Source organism: Pomacea canaliculata, linkage group LG12 (assembly GCF_003073045.1).
Source record: "Pomacea canaliculata isolate SZHN2017 linkage group LG12, ASM307304v1, whole genome shotgun sequence".
NCBI lineage: Eukaryota > Metazoa > Mollusca > Gastropoda > Architaenioglossa > Ampullariidae > Pomacea > Pomacea canaliculata.
Window position 1 is genome coordinate 9130517 of NC_037601.1, and position 20760 is coordinate 9151276.

The 20760-nt window shown below is 37.0% G+C and overlaps 3 protein-coding genes across 4 annotated transcripts; 1 reads left to right on the top strand and 2 right to left on the bottom strand.

Annotated features, from left to right (window-relative positions):
* Positions 1-300: 300 nt before the first annotated feature.
* Positions 301-7482, bottom strand: LOC112576592 (transcription factor E2F4-like). Of its 2 annotated transcripts, none has more exons than XM_025259170.1 (9): positions 7258-7482; positions 6679-6788; positions 6184-6345; positions 5952-6060; positions 5388-5597; positions 4650-4785; positions 4012-4119; positions 2568-2609; positions 301-1763 (listed from the first exon to the last, which is right to left on the bottom strand). In XM_025259170.1, the coding sequence occupies exons 1-9, from the start codon at positions 7465-7467 to the stop codon at positions 1648-1650; spliced, it is 1203 nt and encodes a 400-aa protein (XP_025114955.1). In that variant the 5' UTR covers positions 7468-7482; the 3' UTR covers positions 301-1647. The 2 variants fall into 2 exon arrangements, with proteins under 2 accessions (XP_025114955.1, XP_025114954.1); XM_025259169.1 differs by having other exon boundaries at positions 2568-2612.
* Positions 7483-7498: 16 nt separating this feature from the next.
* LOC112576591 lies at positions 7499-13244 on the top strand. The gene is given in 5 exon segments (XM_025259168.1): positions 7499-7566; positions 7797-8001; positions 8004-8299; positions 8844-9066; positions 9323-13244. Coding segments are annotated over 4 exon segments (1788 nt in total). The 5' UTR covers positions 7499-7566; positions 7797-7844; the 3' UTR covers positions 10435-13244.
* LOC112576593 (CKLF-like MARVEL transmembrane domain-containing protein 4) lies at positions 12172-20754 on the bottom strand. Its single transcript, XM_025259171.1, has 4 exons — positions 20360-20754; positions 18566-18760; positions 18137-18271; positions 12172-17767 (listed from the first exon to the last, which is right to left on the bottom strand). The coding sequence occupies exons 1-4, from the start codon at positions 20648-20650 to the stop codon at positions 17642-17644; spliced, it is 747 nt and encodes a 248-aa protein (XP_025114956.1). The 5' UTR covers positions 20651-20754; the 3' UTR covers positions 12172-17641.
* Positions 20755-20760: the final 6 nt, after the last annotated feature.

Here is a 20760-nt window from a genome sequence, read left to right on the forward strand (position 1 = left end):
CTACACCAGTGATGCCCAACCTTTTTGGGCCTGCGGGCCATACACATTTCCGACATGCGTGTCACGGGCCGCTTCACCGCAAAAATAAAAAATTATAAAAAAAACAAAAAAGAAAGAAATGGAGCAGATACCATTTTTATTAGAAACAAGCTGTACTTATGTAGTAATTAGTGGGATATATGAAGCTGTTTACCCGAAACCAACTTCTGAATGTCCGGCTGCATCGTAGAGACACCAAGTCGGAGCACTGAATCGAAATGTTCGTCCATCAAAAAAAAAGACTTAGGGATAAATACTTCTTCTTCCCTTTTTTTCGTTTTTTTAGGTCTTCTTTTATTACTAACATGCCGATTTCCTGTACTGTGGGCAGAAGTTTCGCGGGCTGGATATGGCCCGCGGGCCGTAGGTTGTGCATCCCTGATCTATGCAATGCAAAATCTTTGTATTTATCAACTGAGGGAGCATGTGTTAAACAATAAATGTTTACAGTATGGATTTGTTAACGGAGGATGTTGAAGTAAGGACACATTAAAACATGTTCTAAAGAGAAGAAGGGACATAATACACCACCAAAGAGAGATGATAATGATCATGATTAGTAAATTGCAGAAAAATGAATGTTTTCAACGTTGCCAATGAAATGGGGTAATCTGACCCTGAGATAGCAAATATGTTTTGTTTTAAGGACATAGAAAACCTTAAATAAAGATATGGCCACCTTATTCTGAACTCCAGTCTAAAAGATTACATACAAAGATGAACAGTAAAGCATAGGTTGATGGAAATATTTCTGTTAGCCTCGCTTGTTAAAGAAACATATCCTTCAAACAGTACTCATAGACAGCAAGGAAAGATCCTGCAGACATGGTCAGCAAGGAAGATCAACCTATACTACAAGCAATGTATAACAAAAACCCACTGGCAGTGACAACATATAAAACTTGGCGTGTATGCAACACATTTCACACACACACACACACAAAATGCCTGCATGACAATATATATGACTGGCTTCATTTGAGAGCTTGAAGTTGCTGGTCTTTTCTGACCTTAACAGACTGGTTTCTCATCAACATTAGTTAAACAAAGTATACATGCCTGTAAATATCAATGGGAAGATGAAGGTCACAGGCCGTTTACACATCATTTACTTAATTGTGCTGCTTCGTTGTTTGGATTGTCTTACTGTCATAAAAGCCAGAGCAGATCTGCATCAAAATCTTATTTTTCACAGCCTACTGATTTATGGAGGGGAGGGGTAGGGATTTGTTCTGGGGTTAACAGTCATAGGAAAAAAAAAATAATTAAGAATTAACAATTTAATTACAAGAAGTAAGAAAGCACAAAAATGATGCATAAGGTCAAGAAATAATTATGAAAGCATCAGACACAAACATTAAAAAAAAATAAAAATAAAAAAGACTGAAACCTTTTTTCACTAGCCACTCTGGTACTATCTACACTTTAAGACAGATTGGTGAACTGAACAAAGCGTATGCAAGTAACCACAACAATTTTGCATCCAAGTATCCATCACACAATAGAAACACATTCACCTTTCCTTGTTGAAAAGTACATTCTCACTTGACACACTACTTCTTTGAGAGACAGTCTGCCATGTGACCTGAAAGACACGTGGTACAGGGCTCACATTGATAAGAGAGGAACATCAAACAGGTCACATGCCCCTTCACTATCATCAAGGTTGAAGTAGTAGTCACGATCACTTGGCGGTGGACTGAGTCGTAGCAGCGGGGCAAATGCTGAAAAAAGAAAATTTACACAAGGGGATGTCACTGCGATGTATTTTCTTGTCATAATTATACAATAATTGATAATACAATGATTATACTTCATGCTAGCAATTTTACTAAAAATGTTCCCTCACTGCTATGTAATTCTGAACTCTTTCCTTATGAATCGATCCCACAGAAGTGAACTGTCTTCACAACCACTGTAACTGTTTTGTGCAGTTATGCGACTTTAGTAGTGTCACAAAAAACATCAAGCTGTGTGAAAATAAATGAATAAAATAGGTAAGAAACTGCTGGCTCCTGCAGGGATTATTTCACTGTAATTACTTCCCTTTAGCAGCTAAAATAATCAATCAAGTGTTATGTTTGAAAATAGCCAGTCAGTTGGTCAAGAGCTGGTAGCTAGTTACTTTATTTGACATGGATTTGTATGCCAAGCCAAAAATGACAATTAAAATATTTTTAGTCTGATGTATGTTGTAGTAAAGTATTTGTTTGGCACTTTGTGTAAATAATTTTCAGTACATGAGCTCTCTGTTAATTTAATACGAGAAAACAAAAAGTATATTTTTTACAAATCATAACAATGTTTATAAAATGCTTTTTAAAATGGTCTGTCAAAGATGGTTGTCTTTATTGTTGGGTATTGTAACATCCTCAAACCATTCTAATGTTCAATCTCTTTCTCGTCCGAATTTTAACAAAGCCCCAGTTAAACCTTTACGGAGTGCTTTACCTTCTACTTTAAAAAATATATTATCTAACATAGATATGATTTTGTCTTGTGTCTTTCAATATTAATCAATGCCATACCATCTGAAGACATCAGTTCATCAATGAGAGCACCATCCATGTCTGCTGCACACAACAGAACAAGTCTCTTTAAACTACAACTAGATCAGTGCAGATGTGTTGATGCAAAACACACACACAGAATTTCCAGTAAATGCAAAAGAAACAGAAAATAAAAATGACCAAAAAAAAGCTGTGACAGAAACTAACCTTTTTAGAAAATACTTTTTAGTATGTATAACATCATGTTAATAGACCTAGCATTTTTTTTGTTCTTAACAATACTTAAGAGCTTTTCATAAACAAGGTTCCCAGGAACTACAGCTGATGCCAAGTAAGGGCATTGTAAGGACTTCATATAACTGTAAGGATCTAAATGGTTGTGTTAGTGCCTTATTGTTTCAGTCTGGTTATTGGTTATCTGTGCTTAACACATCAGTAATCGAGGCTTTATTATGGTAATAAACTATTTACTAGCAACACAGTTAAAAGGATAAATGTTCATTAGGGGTAGTATTAAACAATCTTCCATTTTCTTTACATCCTTTATTACTGGTTATTATTAGAATTGTTCTGGATGCATATCTTCCAGTATATTGAAATCATTGGTAATAGTCTCAAAGGATGTGACAAACAAAAAGTTAAATCTCTTGAATTCCCTTATCTGCCAAGTGATATTACATGAGAAAAATCATAATGAAGGCTGTCAGTTAATCAGCAAATATCAGTGACACAGACCCACATCTGCAGCTGCCACTACTCACACTATTATATATATTCTCAAAGAATGACTCCTTTCACATAAAATGCAAATACATCCGCATGCACACATACACACAGATCCCCCCCCTAACAGGCATATTCAATTTTTTGTCCTTCAGTTCATCATTTATTACTTTGGCAAAGAAACTGTTACTTAGGAGTGATGTTCAGGCCAGGACATGTCTATGCCTGACGCCAAAGGGCAACAATAAAAGACCATTAGCCGGGTGGGATGCATTAATCACAATCTTGACATGCCCTGCACAAACTGTGCTGCATACAGATTGTGCATTCAGAGAGTAAATCACAGCCAATAGTTCTGCTATCTACACACACCACCCAGTCAAGTCGGACTTTCTTCTGAGTGGTGCTGCTGTACCAGATGGATTAAGAATGTCGCTATGCTTTCGACAAGTGCTCAGTAACATGTCCTCCTTTTTCAGCTGGTGCAGAAAGTAAAGTTGCCGTTGAGCCTTCTTGATAATCGACATTGCAATGTGTCAGATATGGTCAATCTCGCTTAACGGCTTCACCACTGATGATGAGAGGATCCACACAAAGTCAACTAAAAGGGATGCAAGATGGAAAGGGTGGCAGAAAAGGTAAAGAACTGTCTGCATTGTTCACCTACATCAGCTGCACAGAGCAGTGCAATTAGCAACAAATGTAATTTTTAAAAAATGAATGAAATGTAGCAGTTTACCTAGATCTGTGCGAGTGGGATCAAAGAGCATGTCTGTAGGACAAAGTTCAGAGGGTGAAGGTTGACTCAACATGGGTTGACTTGCTGCCATGCCAGAAGAGGTAGAAGCTGTAAAGAACAATAATTGTCCTTTTTTTTTCTTCTTTGTGCAAAATTTCACTATACATTAGAGGTTGAAAGCTATAACCTAAGTATAAATATTTAAAAATCTCAGTGTGTAAACAACTGACTCCTGAACACAATTGTTACGCCAGGCACATTCACAATTTTCCATGCCTGCTCCTTCATTAAAAAAAGCAAATGCCCCATCAAAAATAGTCTCAAGAAAAACAAAATAACAGGAAGAGAAACTCAGGAGAGCAAAAACAAATAATTTCACCAACAGCACAAACCAATAAACGTTCCCCAAATATCTATAATGCTTCAGAACTGGACCTGGGAATACATGTCAGGCAATCTTCAAAGACATTCCACATGACTGTACCACCATTGCTAAAATCCTAGAAAATCTTGCCCAATTCCCAAAAGCCCAATTCCCTACAACTGTTCAAATAAATTTGTCACTAGGGACTTAAAAAAAAGAATAATTCTTCTCAAGTCTATGAAAAGACTTCATACATTAGCTCTGTTCTACTTACGCTGGTTAAGAAAGTTTTCAGGATTGGCTTTACGAGGCGAAGATCTAGTTGCCATCCTTGTCATCATAGGGGACGAATCCAAAGCACCAGTTCCAAAGGCCTGAGTTGCACGCAATGGTGACTTTGTTGGTGATCGCTAAAATATTTTATAACAAATTATTAAAACAATTCAGCCTAAATTAATTTTATTTTAAAAGCTCACTCATTATTTTTTCCATTACACGAAGATGATTTAGCCTGCAAGTGTCTATGTACATAATCAATCAATGACAATGTCCAGATTGATGATCACCTGATTCTACCATATGACCTTATCCTCACCTAAATATCAAGTGTTATCAAAAAGCCTGAATCATGTAATAATCAGTCGGTCAAGGTCTGTTGACAACCCTGACCATTTATACCTCATCTCAAGAACAGTAAATGAGACATTTCACCCTGCACCTGTCAACAGCACAATGAAACTCGGGGATGTGAGTTTATCTCATGGCTCTGACATGGCACTCTCTGAATGTGACATCTGGGCTGACCATCAGTGGTTTTTTTCCAGATACTTTGGTTTCCTCCACCCTGTGTACAATGTGTTTGCCTGTTTATGTATGTGTTTTTATGAAGATGCATTTGATACCTGCCCTAGAAAAAGTTTTTGTGGGCCTGTATATATGTAAAGCACTTTCAGTCCAGCTTTGCAATGTATAAATGCACTTTTTTTTCAGACATGATATTTTTCACTTTTACCTTTCCTCTACCACCCTTGGTATCAACAGCTGTTGTGGCAGCAGATGTGGATGGGTTAACATTCTGACTCTCCATGACAAGAGAGGCAGGGGGAGGGACCTGCATGACCACAGGCTTGTCTGCTTCTGGGTCTTTGTTGACCAGCAGTACATTGATGGGGCCAGATTGACTTTTCAGGTGAATCTGATAGTTTTTCCTACACCCTGGTCCCTGTATAAGAATCAAGAACACTATCAGTTGTGTTATAGGCCAATCATTTTGAGGCTTTGAAATAGGAGACAAAAATTGTAACAAACTGATTGACACATTTCAGGTGCTGATATTACAGCTGATCCTAAGACATACAGTAAGGTTGCTGGCTGTGCTGTTATGAACTTTAAAATATTTCTTTATAAATAAGCAATTTATTCAAAGTAAAAAAAGCCATGAATCCAACATAATTGAACTATTATTTGACAAGATATCTCCATTATTGATTTCTAGGCATTAGCTACATTTTATCAACTATTTCTGACATAAAAATCTTTGAAACAGTGAAAAAGAATCATACAAATTATCACTTACAAACTCTGGTATTGGTACTTCCATCTGGGTGCCAGAAGGGGCTTGAATTGCCAACAATGTATCACCTTGGAAACAACTGCAGATGTCTTCATGTGTAACATAAGCAAAACTGTAAAAACACAACCAATACATTATGGAAGGTCAGCAAGAAGAAACTGATAAATTTAGAATTCAAAAGATACAGGTTTTCCAACAACTTTCACTTTATCAAGAGGAACTACCAACTACCTACTTGGTATTTGAGTCTTCATCTGTAACATTGCGGATGGACTGCTGCACCCATAACTTGTGCTGGTCCAGCAGCTGTTCTCGGTGACTGAGTTCTTCTAGCTCATCCTTCAGGGTCACGAGTCTCTCAGAAATCTCACGAGAATTGCAGCCTGGCCCAGCACCCCTTTTAATCAAGTGACAGTAAACTATAAAAATCTAGCAGATACGCACAATAACTGAATTACAGAATTAATGAACAATGAGAAATTCTGTTATCCATCTTTTTCATGGGATTTCTATTTCATTATATATTTTGAAAGAGATATGTTTGTATAATGTCACATACTATGTATGATAAAGTACAAAGGCTGAAATTGTAGATACTAGGTATATGATTCAATAAATAAATATCAACAAATATGAGAATAAAATGATCATGCACACGCCAATGATTACTGATAAGAATGTAGTTTTAGGTATAACTAAAACTGAAAACGACTGCATTGTCTGCCCTTACTTCCACTGTATGCTGTTTTTGGATTTCTTTTCTATGAGACCAATTCCCTCCAAAACGTTAGTGATATCATAAATTCTGCGCTTCTGCCGAACAGCTAGCTGGTCTGCTGCCTGCAATCAGAAAACGAATAAGTAATATTTCATTAACTAATTTCAGTGACCGTGTATGTATATGTTTACAGTGAACGGGGTTGTCATGCTTAAAATGGCATTTTAATAATCACTCAACTATATGCAAAACTTAATATGGATTTGTTCAAGCTTTTGATGTGTAAAATAATGATTGCGACTGTATATTTCATAGCTGTTATTATTTTGTATGTTTGGTGGCATTTATTCTGACTTTGAGTCTGAGCTCTCATAACTCTAGTCCCGCGAACTACTTCACATTATATTTTTGAATAGCATCTGCATCTTATAAAAAACAGACTTTATTAGCTTTAATGGTTGCTTGAGACTTCGGAGCGTTCAAAGAACTTGAAAACCTGTTCACAATTAAAAAACCTCTAACACAACAACTAGGTTTTACAACACAATGAACTCTAATAATGGATGGCGGACAGACGACAAATGTGCTTACCACTTTAAGATCCAGCACACCATCTTTGGCTTCCTGCAGAAGTGTGACAAATTTTGCAGTTAGAAGCCCTAAGCTCTTTTCATGTCTGCTGGGGGTATGATCTGAATATGGGTTTACTTCTTGCAGTCTTTTATCGACTCGAACTATGTCGATGCCTTGCATGGCTGTCCTCTTGTGTTTGAAGTTACGGTATGTCGACTTGCGATGCATTGTGGGAAAGCCTGTCTCTTCTCGTTGACGTCTCGCCTGTAACGAGAGGAAGTGTGAGGTGTTGGGGATAATGCAGACGCCGAGCGAGGACACCCGTTAATATGTTTCACAGGTTTACTCATTCTTTCAGTTACAAGAGGTACTCGTTGATTACTATATTGTCTTTTCAAGTTCTTTTAGGTTTAAAAAATTAATATTAGCTGCTTACTTTGCGTATAAGTGATTTTTTGTCTTTTTTTTTTTTTGCATCTATCATTGTGTTTACGACCTGCAATATTCTGCAAAGTGACTTTTTGCCATTAAAATTTATATAACCCCTTAATTTTCAGTTCACACGACATTGTAAATCAGGAAGACAATTTTGACAATCAGAAACTATGACTGGTCATGGCATTTCGCTCAAGCGGGTGACAGGAGGCGTAGAACCTGTCACCACGGGGAAGAAGGTAGACAACTCTGTGTCAACTCTGCAGAAACTCTTCCAACTTTACACAAAATCGGATCTTTGCGATGTACAGCTCCAAGTAGGTCCACATATCTTCATGCACACCGACTTATTCTCAGTATGAGCAGTGACGTTTTCAAAACAATGCTGACAGACACCAAATGGCCTGATGCTCATAAAGCACGAATTTTGCTGAACGAGGAGCTGGAGTGTGTAGAAGTGTTTGGGGACTTTCTACAGTATATGTACACTGGAAACATTCATCTCAGCAATTTAAGTGTACTTCCAGTTCTAATGCTAGCTGACAAATACAACATCCATGATCTGGGAAGTGAATGCAGGAACTACATGGTTACCCATTGCCACACTTCGCCTTTAAACCTCAGGGTTAGTATTGATGGTGATAAGTTTTATCGAAAATGATGTTATTTTGTAATACTATAAAATACTATATAAAAGATATGCTATAAGTATTGTATAAAATACAGTAAAGGACTTCTTTAACTGGCATGGCTTAGAAAAGCTAGAAAATTTCACTTACTGGGCCCAGCAGTTGAGGGCTCATTCAACCAATGTCACTCTAGACACACAGCAGAGTGAAAGACGGAATTACAGAAGTCGTGTGATGTCACATTGTCTGCTTTTCCCAGTTGATACCCTAACCCTGAACCCCACATCATTCATTTTGTAGCACTGCCCAACTTCTGCCAGGCCTCAAAGCATTCCTTCGTACTGGTTGAATAGGTCCTCCATTGCTGGGCCTGGTAAGTTAATTTGTTCCGAGAAGTTTTTTGAATGCTAAATGTTTTCAAGCTTGTAATTGCTCATGTCTTTAAGTATATCACTCAGTGACATGCTGTAGTCATGAAAGCTGAGAACACTTTTTTTTTCCAATCTTATTCTCAGTTTCCATTCTGTTCACTCTGTGCAGGTTGTTTCTTGGCTGCGGTATGCCCGCATGTGTGACAATCGGAATCTAGAGGCAGTAGTGAAGCGCTACATTGAACTTAACTTCGAAAGAGTCATGCAAAGTAGGGACTTCCTTGTGATGCCATTGGAAATGCTGGAGGAGATGTGCAGGTGTGAACATCTTGTCATCCAGAGTGAATATACTTTATTCCTGGGACTGAAGAAATGGTTGCTTCACAATGATGGTATGTAACACTTTTTGCTGGATTATGGGACAGTGTGCATATATATTCATTCCCCCACTTCTTTCAGAATTTTCAAACATTTTTTCACACTTATGCTGTCATTTAGCAGCATATCATTTTAACTTCTTTCACCAAATTAGTTACGCACTTTGTTAGTGTTATTAGTGGGGCATTTTGTTTTGCAAGTAGGTACATTTATGCACATGTATATCTGCCTAAATGGTAGTTAAAACAGGGTTTTGTGTCATTTTTGTAGAGTCGTCAGACCTGGCTTGTGGGAATGAACATATAATGGAAAAGAAGATTCTGCAAATCATGTCTAATGTGCGCCTGCCCTTGATGACTCAAGCACAGCTTTCATCGCTGACAGATGACCCTTTTCTCAACAAATATGCACAGTTTTTTATGCCAAAACTTTCAGCTGCTTGTGCTTACCATTCTAGCCATAGGACTTCATCTCCAACAATTGCCCAGTCTGAAAGTCAATCAAATGTCCATTGTGCAACAGAAAACAGTGCTAAATACCATGTAGCACCCTGTAGTCAGCAATTTGCAAAAGGGATTGACACAGCAGCAACTAGCAGTAGATTAAAAGCTGTGACACAGTCAGCTGCTGCCAAAGGAAACAGAGAATCTTGGAGCAGCCATAATTTTGGTCCACAAAATATTTTTATGTGCAATGTACTTTATATGCAGTCAAGTTCTGAAAGAACGTTGTGGAATTTTGAACCTTCTGGCAGAACAGTGCAGAGCTGCAGTACTTACTACACACCACGAAACTATATGTGCGATGATTGGAGCACCAGTCTCACCATTGAAAATTTTCCTGATTTCCCCCCATACGCATCACACACCTACTTTTTCTCCACTCCAAAAGGCATGTCAGGAGGCAGCCAGGCTAACCTACTTCATAGTGGCCATGATACCTGTAGCAGAGCTGGGGAGGATGAAGGGGAAGACAACTCAGTCTTTGAGTGGCAGGTGGAGATGTATCCGAAAGGCATCCGATTTCCTCCAGCAGTCATGATCAGCATTCCCCAGAATCATGACATTGATGAGCACTGCCAGGATGTAGTTCGTGTTGCTGTTATCTCTAAGACACACCATTGTCATCCGTGTCACGTAGATGTCAGTGTCCTGGCAGTGGCAAGGGGAGTCGAGGACGGAACAGAGTATGTTGATGCACTTGCCCACAAGAGCTGCATCTTTGACAAAGAGAGAATGATTCACAACATAGATAACATTGTGCCATTTCACCACTTAAACTGCTCAAAGTCAAAGTATTTGACATCTAGCAACATTACCGGTGCCAAACAATGCAATTTTAAAGTTGTGGTCATCATAAGACCAAGCTTAATGGGTCTGTGATAGGAGCAAGATGGAAAGTTCTCTGTATGTGCATTTGAAAATGTGAGAGATTGTCTGTTGGTGAGTAGGATGGAAGTGCTGATTTGGGACATGCTTAGATTCTTTTTTGTTTTCTAGTACAGTTTTTATTTAATTTTCTGTCATTTTAGTTTTTGTATAAGTAGAAGTGACCTTGTTTTCACCATGTTTGTGCATAATGTGTGAGTGCTATAAATGTGTGTGCATGCATATATATGTACGTGTGCAGTATTGTCAGTATAAATCATGTTTCCTTATTTATTGTGTTAAAGAACACCGGCAAATATTTAAGAGAAGAATAATTTTCTGCACGATGTTTCTGTTTATGCGTTTATGTTAAGAGTAGAAAGGGTATTCAGCAAGATTGGAAAAAAAATCTTATGCTTAACATAGCTCAGTCATTAGAAAAAAGTGTTGCAGCCTGGTGGAACTTTAGGACTATATTAGAGGCAGATAGGTGGCATGGTAAAAAAAAAGAGTCTAAAATTGTTTTGAGCTGAGCTTGCACTCAAACCCACCTCTTTAAGAAATACCTATCATAATCTAATAATCTCTTCCCTCGCTCTTCAGTTCTTCTTCATGTATTTCATTGTCTTGGTGTCATTCATTTTCTCCTTTGCTTCTGTTTCTCCTTTGTGTAGTAAATTTTGTTGGGGGGGTAATCTTTTGGATATAACTCATTGAGTTTGCCTTCATATATGGAAATGCACTGTAAATATTATTAAAAATGTTAATTGATAAAATTAGGCGCTGTTGTTTGTTGATCTTCAGTTCTCACCAAAGGAATAACATAGATACGGTAAATTCTAGTGATATCATCGGGTACCTTTCTGGACCATTATAGAAATATGTTTTTAAGGGACTCTGAACCTACAATATTCAGGAATGTGTTTAAAAGGTTGCTATAACTTAGCCAGCTCCAGATGAGATGTTAAGCTTATTTTTTACTTGCCTTTTCCTCTAAGATGGTGTTCTGCTTTTAGTGTCTTACATCTCATCTGGAGCTGGCTACGTTATAGTGTGAATCCTTTCCAGGTTTCATACTCTTTTACAAAGGAACACAAATTGACCCTAATTTGTGACATTCACAACATTTGACAAGAAAGGCAACTCTGTCATGACAGTCTTCTCTTTTCTCAGCTCTGCCAAGCTGTACTTAGGCTCAAAATTGTCTTTATATGGCTTGATCCTCAGATCCATGATACCAGTGTTTCAACAGCAGCACTTTTTAGGCTGAAAATGAATGTTCTCATAAGATGTTTTTGATGATTTCACTAAACACCAAAACAGCAGCCTCCTTGTACTATCTCAGAATTTGCAGCCCAAAATTGTAAATAGAAACAGTTTAAAGCATCAGATTCTACCATGCAAGTCCAACATGCCAATTCTCTTGCCTTTTCCCTTAATGGGTACAATGAATCACTTGCAGTTCACTGCCTCTAAAGCCATTGAGGCAATGGGATGTTTTTCCTTTATTTCAGAAGTTAGAGTGAAGATAAGTAATGAAGTACTGGAATGTCATAGCAACTTTTATTTTAATTCCAGTATAGTTAATGTAGATATGTAGATAATGTTGATGTGTGTTTTGTTAGTAGAGTAAATATTTTGTTAAATGCAAGAAGAAGTCTTGTAGACGATGATGTCCAAAGATCCATGATGAATGTTTTATCATGAAACAACTAACATCCAAATCTGTATGAGTTTCTTCATAACAACCTCTTACAAACAACATGTCTCTTTAATATAACTTACATATTTCAACATTTAAGTCCAATATTACAGATGAGCTCCTCCATTATGATTATAGTACAAGAGTATCAAAAGGCAATAAAACAGTCAACGTGTACAGATATACTGAGCAAAAGCTACATAAACAGACATTTTTCCAGAAGATACTACAGTCAATACATTTAACAAACTATGAATAAGAGAGAAAAAAAAGACTTTTCACTGTGAAATCTGTTTTTCCTGTATTTGATATCTAATGAAAATTGAATGTTGTGTGAACAAATATGCATTATTCATAGATGCACAATTTTTAAGCAATGAATATGTTTCTGGTCTGGTAAGCTCTAGGTTACAATACCTTGTGCAGTAACCAATAGATTTAATATCAGTTTCGTTTTGTATTTCACCATTTATGAATGCAAGGAAAAATTTATAACGTACTATAACACGTGCATTCTCTGACTGCAATAGACATTTCGGCACAACAGATTATTTAGGGCAGTGCCCTTGAATAGTGTTTACAAATGTGTTTATAAATGTTTAAAAATTATGCTTAACTCTGGTGCTGTCACTTCTTACAAAAGGAAACATTTCTAAAATCATGTAAATTTAATTTTTCAGTGGTAAGCGCCATTTATAATACTAATCTGTTAACCACTGTTAGCATACACCCTGTTCAATGATCAGTGGTGCAGTCAGTCATAATATTCCATGCAGTTTAGGTTATCTTATGATTAGCAAGACACCAATCTTCAATATGCAGTGCAGTGTTCAGAAACTTCATGCAAATTTATTTTCATATCTGCCCATCCATCTGGAAATAGGCATGCCTGTGTGTGAACTATACTATTGTGAGTTATGTTTGAAGACTACCAATTCTTCACAATGCAAAAGAAGGTTGAGTACCTTGCAGTCTGTTCAAACCACTTTGCTAGCTGCCTTGTGACAAACATGATGGGAAGTTGTTGCTGTTTATCTGTTTGAAGTGACTGTTCTCTTTAATTGCATTGATAAGCTCAAAGGTCTGTATCAGTACTAACTGATTAAAGTTTTAACCTGTTAAATAGCCATGTCATATCGCTGTCCTTGACGAAAATACATCACCAGAATACTACATCATATAATTACCACATTACATCAAAAAACATATAATTTGTACACACTAGCTTCAAGCCATTAAAACTGCTGATGCACAATATCTCAGATGCCAGTTTAGTGGATAAGGCAGTGTGATACTTTCGTTCATAATATGAAGGAAGATAACAGGAGTAATGCATTCTGCAATGAGTCATCTTTTCTGGATGAGGCCAACCATTTTCTGCAGTAGGGATTCACTGGCATGCTGAAAATATATTTGAATACATGTATTTCACTCTCCATGGAAATATAAAACAGATTGAATGCTTTAGAGTCCCCATTTAAACAACAACTAGTCCTTTATTGAGCACCTGCTGATGAGGCACACAAAATCTCCAAAAATTTCCTTAACAATGATCACAAGACAGTTCCCACAACAAAAGTGCATTCATTTACCCTAAGTCTTTATCAAGACAATTGTAGATCATGAACATACCATGGCTGGAACCTGAAAGTTTCAAACTGGTTGTCTGATCCCAATTTTAAAAAAGCACATAGAGAAGCAAAACATTGAAAAAAGATTACCATAATAAGGGACGGAACAAAACTCATATTTATCTGAGTGCAATAAAAATTTCTAACACTTGCTTCCAACAAAAATAGTATAAGTCTTAAAAGTATGAATATAAATTGACATAAGTTGATTCCGTCCATATATTTGGGCATGTTTTGTGTTGAATTTATTAAAGTATAAAAAGTAAAAGCAGAGATTTTTAGTTAAATTGTATATTATATCCATTAGTTTGATGTCCATGTGAAGCAACACACTTTCTTCAGTTGATGTAACTGTGAAATGGTAGTTTTAAAGAGTTAGGGAAGGTGAGAAAGAAGTGATTGACACCACACTCTGAAAAAACTGACCCCAGAATAAGTGGGGCTTCAAACACTTTACTCCCCAACAACTGTAAGGTCATGAGACAACCTCCCTCTAGTTATGCATGTCAAAGGAATATGTCAGGTCTTTACAGCTAATACAATTAACCATGTTATTTGCATTTTTCTAATAAAAAAAAAGTATGTCAAAGAAATGTCCTCTCCAACAGTATGATTTTTACACACAACAAGGATGTCTGATGTCCAGGTTGTCAAAGACTTCAGAGTTTTGGACAGTTGAGAAAAAGCAAAAAAACTCCTTTTAACTGCCAATGGTTATGCTTGCTATTGGATTTGAATCACATGCCTGCTGAATTAGGCAAATAAAAAGATATATATCTTTACCGTTTATTATAAAAACACATCGAACCAGTGGCATATAACTCGAGAGGGGTGTGCATAATTCAAACACCCATGATTCATCAGATGAATATGTTTTAGTAGTGTAACTGTCTGCATGTCTTTATGCTAATTTCACAAATCTTCAGTCTATATTTTTGTTATTAGGAAGGTGAATTCCAGCACACATGTTTCACTTTCAGTTCATGTTCGAAGTACAAATGTCATGTTCTTTAGGACTGGACTGAAGAGTCATATAGTGAAAACAGACTCCTTGCACCCTATAAGGAGCTGGTTAAAAAGCATGCATTCACTTTCTGGATTTATGACAAAAATTAGGCCGCTGAAGTGCCTGATAAATGTGACTAGAAAAACCCAAATGAATGCCCCAAGAGATTCTGACATAACTAATTCCCAGGCGCATGCCTAAATCTCAGCAATCACAGCCCAATGACCAAAACTGTTAATTTTATAATCATTCTTTGCAAAACAATGAAATATCTATGGCACATCAAAAAAACATGTAGCAATACAAGTGGACATTAATCTATATCTCCATCTTGAAATCATTTTTCAGCTCTTAATTTCACAGAATCATATTTTACACATGTACAACACTGATTTCCAATTTTTAAAACTGCAGTACAGGTAAGATGGAATATTTTCAAAAGGAATATCATTTTACTATGAACACATTTTAATTTACTTTTTACAATGAACAAAATAGGCAGGTTATGACTAGTTCACCGCTTATTTTCACTTTCTCCCTCTTGCACGCACACCAGGATCACCCCCATACACAGGTGATGGAAACAGGTGAGTGAGAGCAAGAAAAGTAATAACATAGTTCATCAATCTTTTGTGCTTTTTATGTAAGTTTTTTAAATATCCATCGTGAATATTAAATTTATTCAACCTTGTTGTACAAATATTGACAACTACAGGTAGGTAAAGGCATACCAAAACAAATATCTGCTGGGAAAAGATCCTGAACAGTTAAATACCTATAAAGATGGTGGAAAAAAAACCCCAAAATTCTCTGACTACAACATTGAGTGACTTCCCCTTTCAAATATCATCAATTTCAAATCTGTTTCAAGATGTCAACATTGAAATGTTACCAGCAACTTCCAGCTTTCTTTATTCACAATATAATGCTTCTGAAAATTATAAATACACAGAAGTTCATGTAAAAGATAAAATATACAACAAAATAAACTTGGAACAAAAAATAGCTCCACATATTGCACATATAATACTTTGGAATACATAAGCATAAATTCATGTTATTGGTAAAGGTAGGTAAAGGTAAAGGTCATCCCTTTTCAGGTCGCTGGGGAGCGAGGTTTTAAAGACCTCGCTTTTCTTGGGGCCAGGTATACATAAGGGTGGTGCCCATCTCCTCTCCTTAGCTGCCTTCTTCAACCCTTTAAGGAGTCAGGACCTATTCCTGTCAGCTGGGTCATCTGACTCACTACACAGTTATAAAACTGATGGCAACACTAACCATTTAACTATCTTCTCATGTTATTGGGACTACATATAAAGTGAGTTCAATCTTTTTGAGATTGTAACTTTAAAACTTTAGCGCTTAAACCATGTTTAATTCATGCTTGATATTAACTTTCTGCATTGCCAAGCTATTGCTTCATATTCATTCCCCTGCACATTCTATACATTTTTACATGTGGACATCATGACTGAAATTCATGACTGTGCTAACACACCTCTAAAGTTATCACTTTGATGAAGATCCCTGAAACATTACAAATACATAATTTTAAGTGTAATTTTTTTTTAAAGGATAGGTATTCTGAAAAAGTTCATCTTTTGAATACATTCTATTTAAGTTTGTCTGATATGACTAATATGACCCTCCAGTTTCTTTTGTTCAATAGCTCATCTTCTTTATCCTCTTCAACAACACTACCATCAACATTGTCATGTGCTGAACTTTCTCTGGCCATTCAGAGAGCCAAGTAAGTGTAGTGCAGACATCATAATTGGCATTCATTTGTTCCATGAAAGAGAGAGAGATAAAAGGAGCACCATGCATGGTGACTATTGCCTCATTAAAACTGATAGATGGCAGGTGGAGATGGAACTGGCATTTTATGCTGAGCCAGCAGCTAAGGCTATACTATGGCCAGCCCAATAAACAGATGCCACATGACAAGAAAGAACAGCATGCTCTAGATAGATGGCAAATAATCTGACTATTGCCTCAATCCTTGTTAAAGCTGATTTAATTTGTACTATAAATTGTAGTCATACTGGTATGTCATTGCCTTGGGGCTAATGAGGTTCAATGATGAAATCAAACTTTTGTGGAACTACACTCTCCTCCTGCAGATTTCTTAGTCAAAAATGATCTGGACAAATGGGAAACTTTATCTAGAAATGAAGGTCTGCAAAATGCTTGTCTAAACAGCTCTTGAAAACATGCAATGAAAGGGCTTGGATCATTGTCAGTCAAAGCATTTCCAAAGCATTATAACCCTAAGTCCAAAGAAGCATCAGCACACCTCTAGAGGTGAAGCCTATCGATGACAGTGCATCACAAGTATGTTAAAATCTAACTCAGAAATGCAACAGAAATTAACGGAATGACTTATTGCACAAACACTTTTGGCAGATACAATTTTAGATGATTAATTATAAAATTGGAGCAAACACCACAGTCTGATGGTTAGTGCATTAATTATCTTTCCCAAACATAATTATTCTTCCTGCATATAATTATGTTTACGTTCTATTTCACATTGTCTGCATTGCTGGGAATGAAAATTTTCCACTGCCACATTTGTATCTTTTAGTGGATAGCATATCATCATAATTATTATTATTATTAAGAACAGAGGTCACTGATCTGGTTTGCCTAGGCCTGGGACAAAAAGTTCCACATGCCCAGTTAGCACTGAATACCTGATATCCCAGGGAAGGTAGAAGAAGATGGCCTGGATCCACCTTGAACACGCCATTTCCTAATTTTGGTGAACAATGCAAACCACTCAAAGTTCCCTAGCCCAGTGGCCCATAGGACGTTTCACCAAGAACATTTCACTATCCAGAAAAGTGAGCCAGGTAAGTTGACTTGGCTTTTGTCTTCCTTTTACAGATCAATCTCATCCTCTTCCAGCAGTTTGCGACGCTGATATAACCTGTATTGGAGACGCCACTGGCGATAGCTGACTAGTGCTGTCATTCCATAAACTGCCATACAAATATAACCCAGAATCTGTTAAAAAAAAAAAAAAACAGGATTGAAGATGATTGTATCAACATGCATAGATCCAACTTCTATGACACCACCCCCACTCTCCCACATCATTTGTTTCACAATCTGCGATTCAATATTTAAATTCAATGTATAAAATAAGCCAAGTTTTAGCAAAAAACAGAAATTTTGCAATGTAGAAAAATTATGTAGCAAAATTATGTTGGACATTTTTGTGATGGTCTGAGATAGCTGTGTGAATGCAGCACAATAATTTTATGAAACTGAGCTCAGCTGCTATATATAGAAAATATTTTAAACTACAGTTTATCATATCACATGGTATTACACTGCACTGTTTATATTGCTTTAAACAAGCATGAAGCATACCACAACAACCATCAGCTGTTGCACAGTCTGGTTTGAAACGTTGGTCTTCATTTTCTGATAGAAGTCAAAAGCACTGGCTACCAAGGAGGTTCCAACCAGGTATAGAAATGCAAATACTGAATAGAGTACCATGTCCTTAAAAAAAGAGAGGTCAACAAACTGGTTCCACATTTGAACAAATAACATTTCATATTCATAAACTTGCTCCATTTTTCATAAAGAAAATTATGCACTTTCAAATATAACTGCATTTGCTTAAGTAAATAGTGGTTATATCCCAAAATATGTTGGGTTTTCTTTTAATAAAATTAACCTGAAGCTTTAAAAATCTTAAGTCTACATTCTACAACAGAAAAGTAAAAATAAACACTGACATGAGCAAGCATGGCCATGATCAGGGTTAATCAGGATGTGTCCTTATATACTCACAACAAAATTCCATTCTATTGCAAACATTGCTGTTAAAGTTGTCACGCTGGCAACAAGCGAGACCAGTGAGACAAGAAAGGTCAATACCAGCACAAATAGCATTATGCGAAAATGCCAGCTGAGGGGCAAAAGAAGGAGTCCTCCCTCCTTATGGCCTGACAGAACTAGGCACATCAATGTTACTGAAGTAAGTATCTGAAACAGGTATAGGAAAACAGTATCAATGATCATAATGAAAATAAGAAAATCATGATCATCTCTCCACACATTTTTTTTCTATTTTTGGAGTAATGGTTTGTTACTGAGGAAAAAAGACAAGATTTTAAAAGGAGGGTGGGTAATGTTTTATGCTTAACCATTTTGAAAGTGATTATTTAATCTCCCTGGAGTTAACTCAAAGAATTACTCTGACTCCAAATTTGATATAAAATTAGTTAACAAGTGTTACTCCCAATCAAAATTTTATGCAATAATGGTTAATCCAAAGCATCATCTAGGGTAACCTGATCTGGACTCCTTCCACTAGGGAAAAATGGTTCACCTGGGGGAGGATGGCAAGAATACTTGTTGAGCCAGGTGAAAACAGTGTGCAAAGCATGACCAGTAGTTGATGCCAACTGTTCCGCACCTCCCTCCCCTGGGTTAAACCATTCTTTCCCACCCTAAGGTAGACGTTCACCCCATGTACCATTGAGGTTACCATTTTATGTACAATTTTAAGCCTGTGCAAAGCTCATGGCTTACATCACGGAGGTTAAAAATATTTTAGCAGCTTTGAAGAAACCATCATGAAAGGCATTTTTGCTCTCTGCCTTTCCTCTCCAAATGAAAAACTGAAATATACACATGACATAATCCTAGACTAAGTTGCTCCTTTTTTCATTAAAAAAAAAAAAGTAAAAGAGCTTTCAGAATCCCCATAGGCTGTCAAATTTAAAGCAATCGTATAAATATTTTAAAACATATATAAACATATAAATTAGGTTGCATGAGAGTTCAATGCTCAACAGTAATAATTTCACATTCAAATCTGACAATATATAACAATAAATTGTGGCCCTATGCTCAGGCCCGTTCTTAGCCCCCGCAGGGCCCGAGGCAAAGGGCATGTGCGGGGCCCTCACGCCACGATCACACGGTTTTAGTTGGGATCTAAAGTCACATATCAATCAAAAGTGCGGGGCCCCTTGAAGCGCGGGGCCCTAGGCAGATGCCTCGTCCGCCTGCCCCTAAGCACGGCCCTGCCTATGCTCTACTGGGGTGATTAAGAACAAGAAGATAAAAAAGATGACAATCAATGATAAACAAGAGTCAAAAAATATTCAAAATCTGAATGTCACACACAATTTGAAACTGGCAGTCAAATACACTTTCTTCTTTTATAGTGGCACTGATACTCCAGCTTGCAGATTAATCATGGTCATTGTTAATGGTATGACCGTCATGTAACAAGATACATAAATGTAGTGCATTTGCTCTACACCTTTTAACCTTCATGCTGTGAAATTGGCTGACGACTAATCTTCTAAAACATTAAATGCAATGTTTTAATGGTTGATTTAAAAAAAAAAATCAATGTATCATAGACTGACAAAAGTGATTATATGGTTAGCTCAATAGTAGCCTTGTTTGAACGGAGAATTGCAAACATCAATAAGACACAGACTTAAAATAGCATGATTCATAATACCAATGCATTTTTTACATGCTGTCAATGATAACAACATATAACAAAATGAAATGGTGTCTCTGGGGGAGGGGGAGGAATGGTGTTTGAAGTGGAAAGGGATTTACCAGCTGAGTCAGTCGCAAAAAGCCTATACATGTTTTGAAGTAACCAAGATCAAGCGCTACTATGACTACTTCGTTGTTTTTAATTGGTTGTTTGAGATGAACACTCCGAGAGCTGCCTCGTCTTTCTAATGGCTGAGTTCCCTCACTCGAACCTTCAGTTTCATCTCCAATTGGGCCGTCGTAATAGGGATTGCTAATGCTATTGCACGAAGCAGAGTCAGACTCCGAAAGTTCGTGCTGGATTTCGTCTAGGTTATTATGACTAGATCTTTGCTCGTCCGGGTCGTCCATTGGCCGACAAAACACGCTTTAATAACAATCGAAGCCCGTAATCATCAGACTAAGCTTGTTGTTGCCGGAAGTCGTGCAGACGCTTTAGTCGCTTAAAACTCTACAAATAA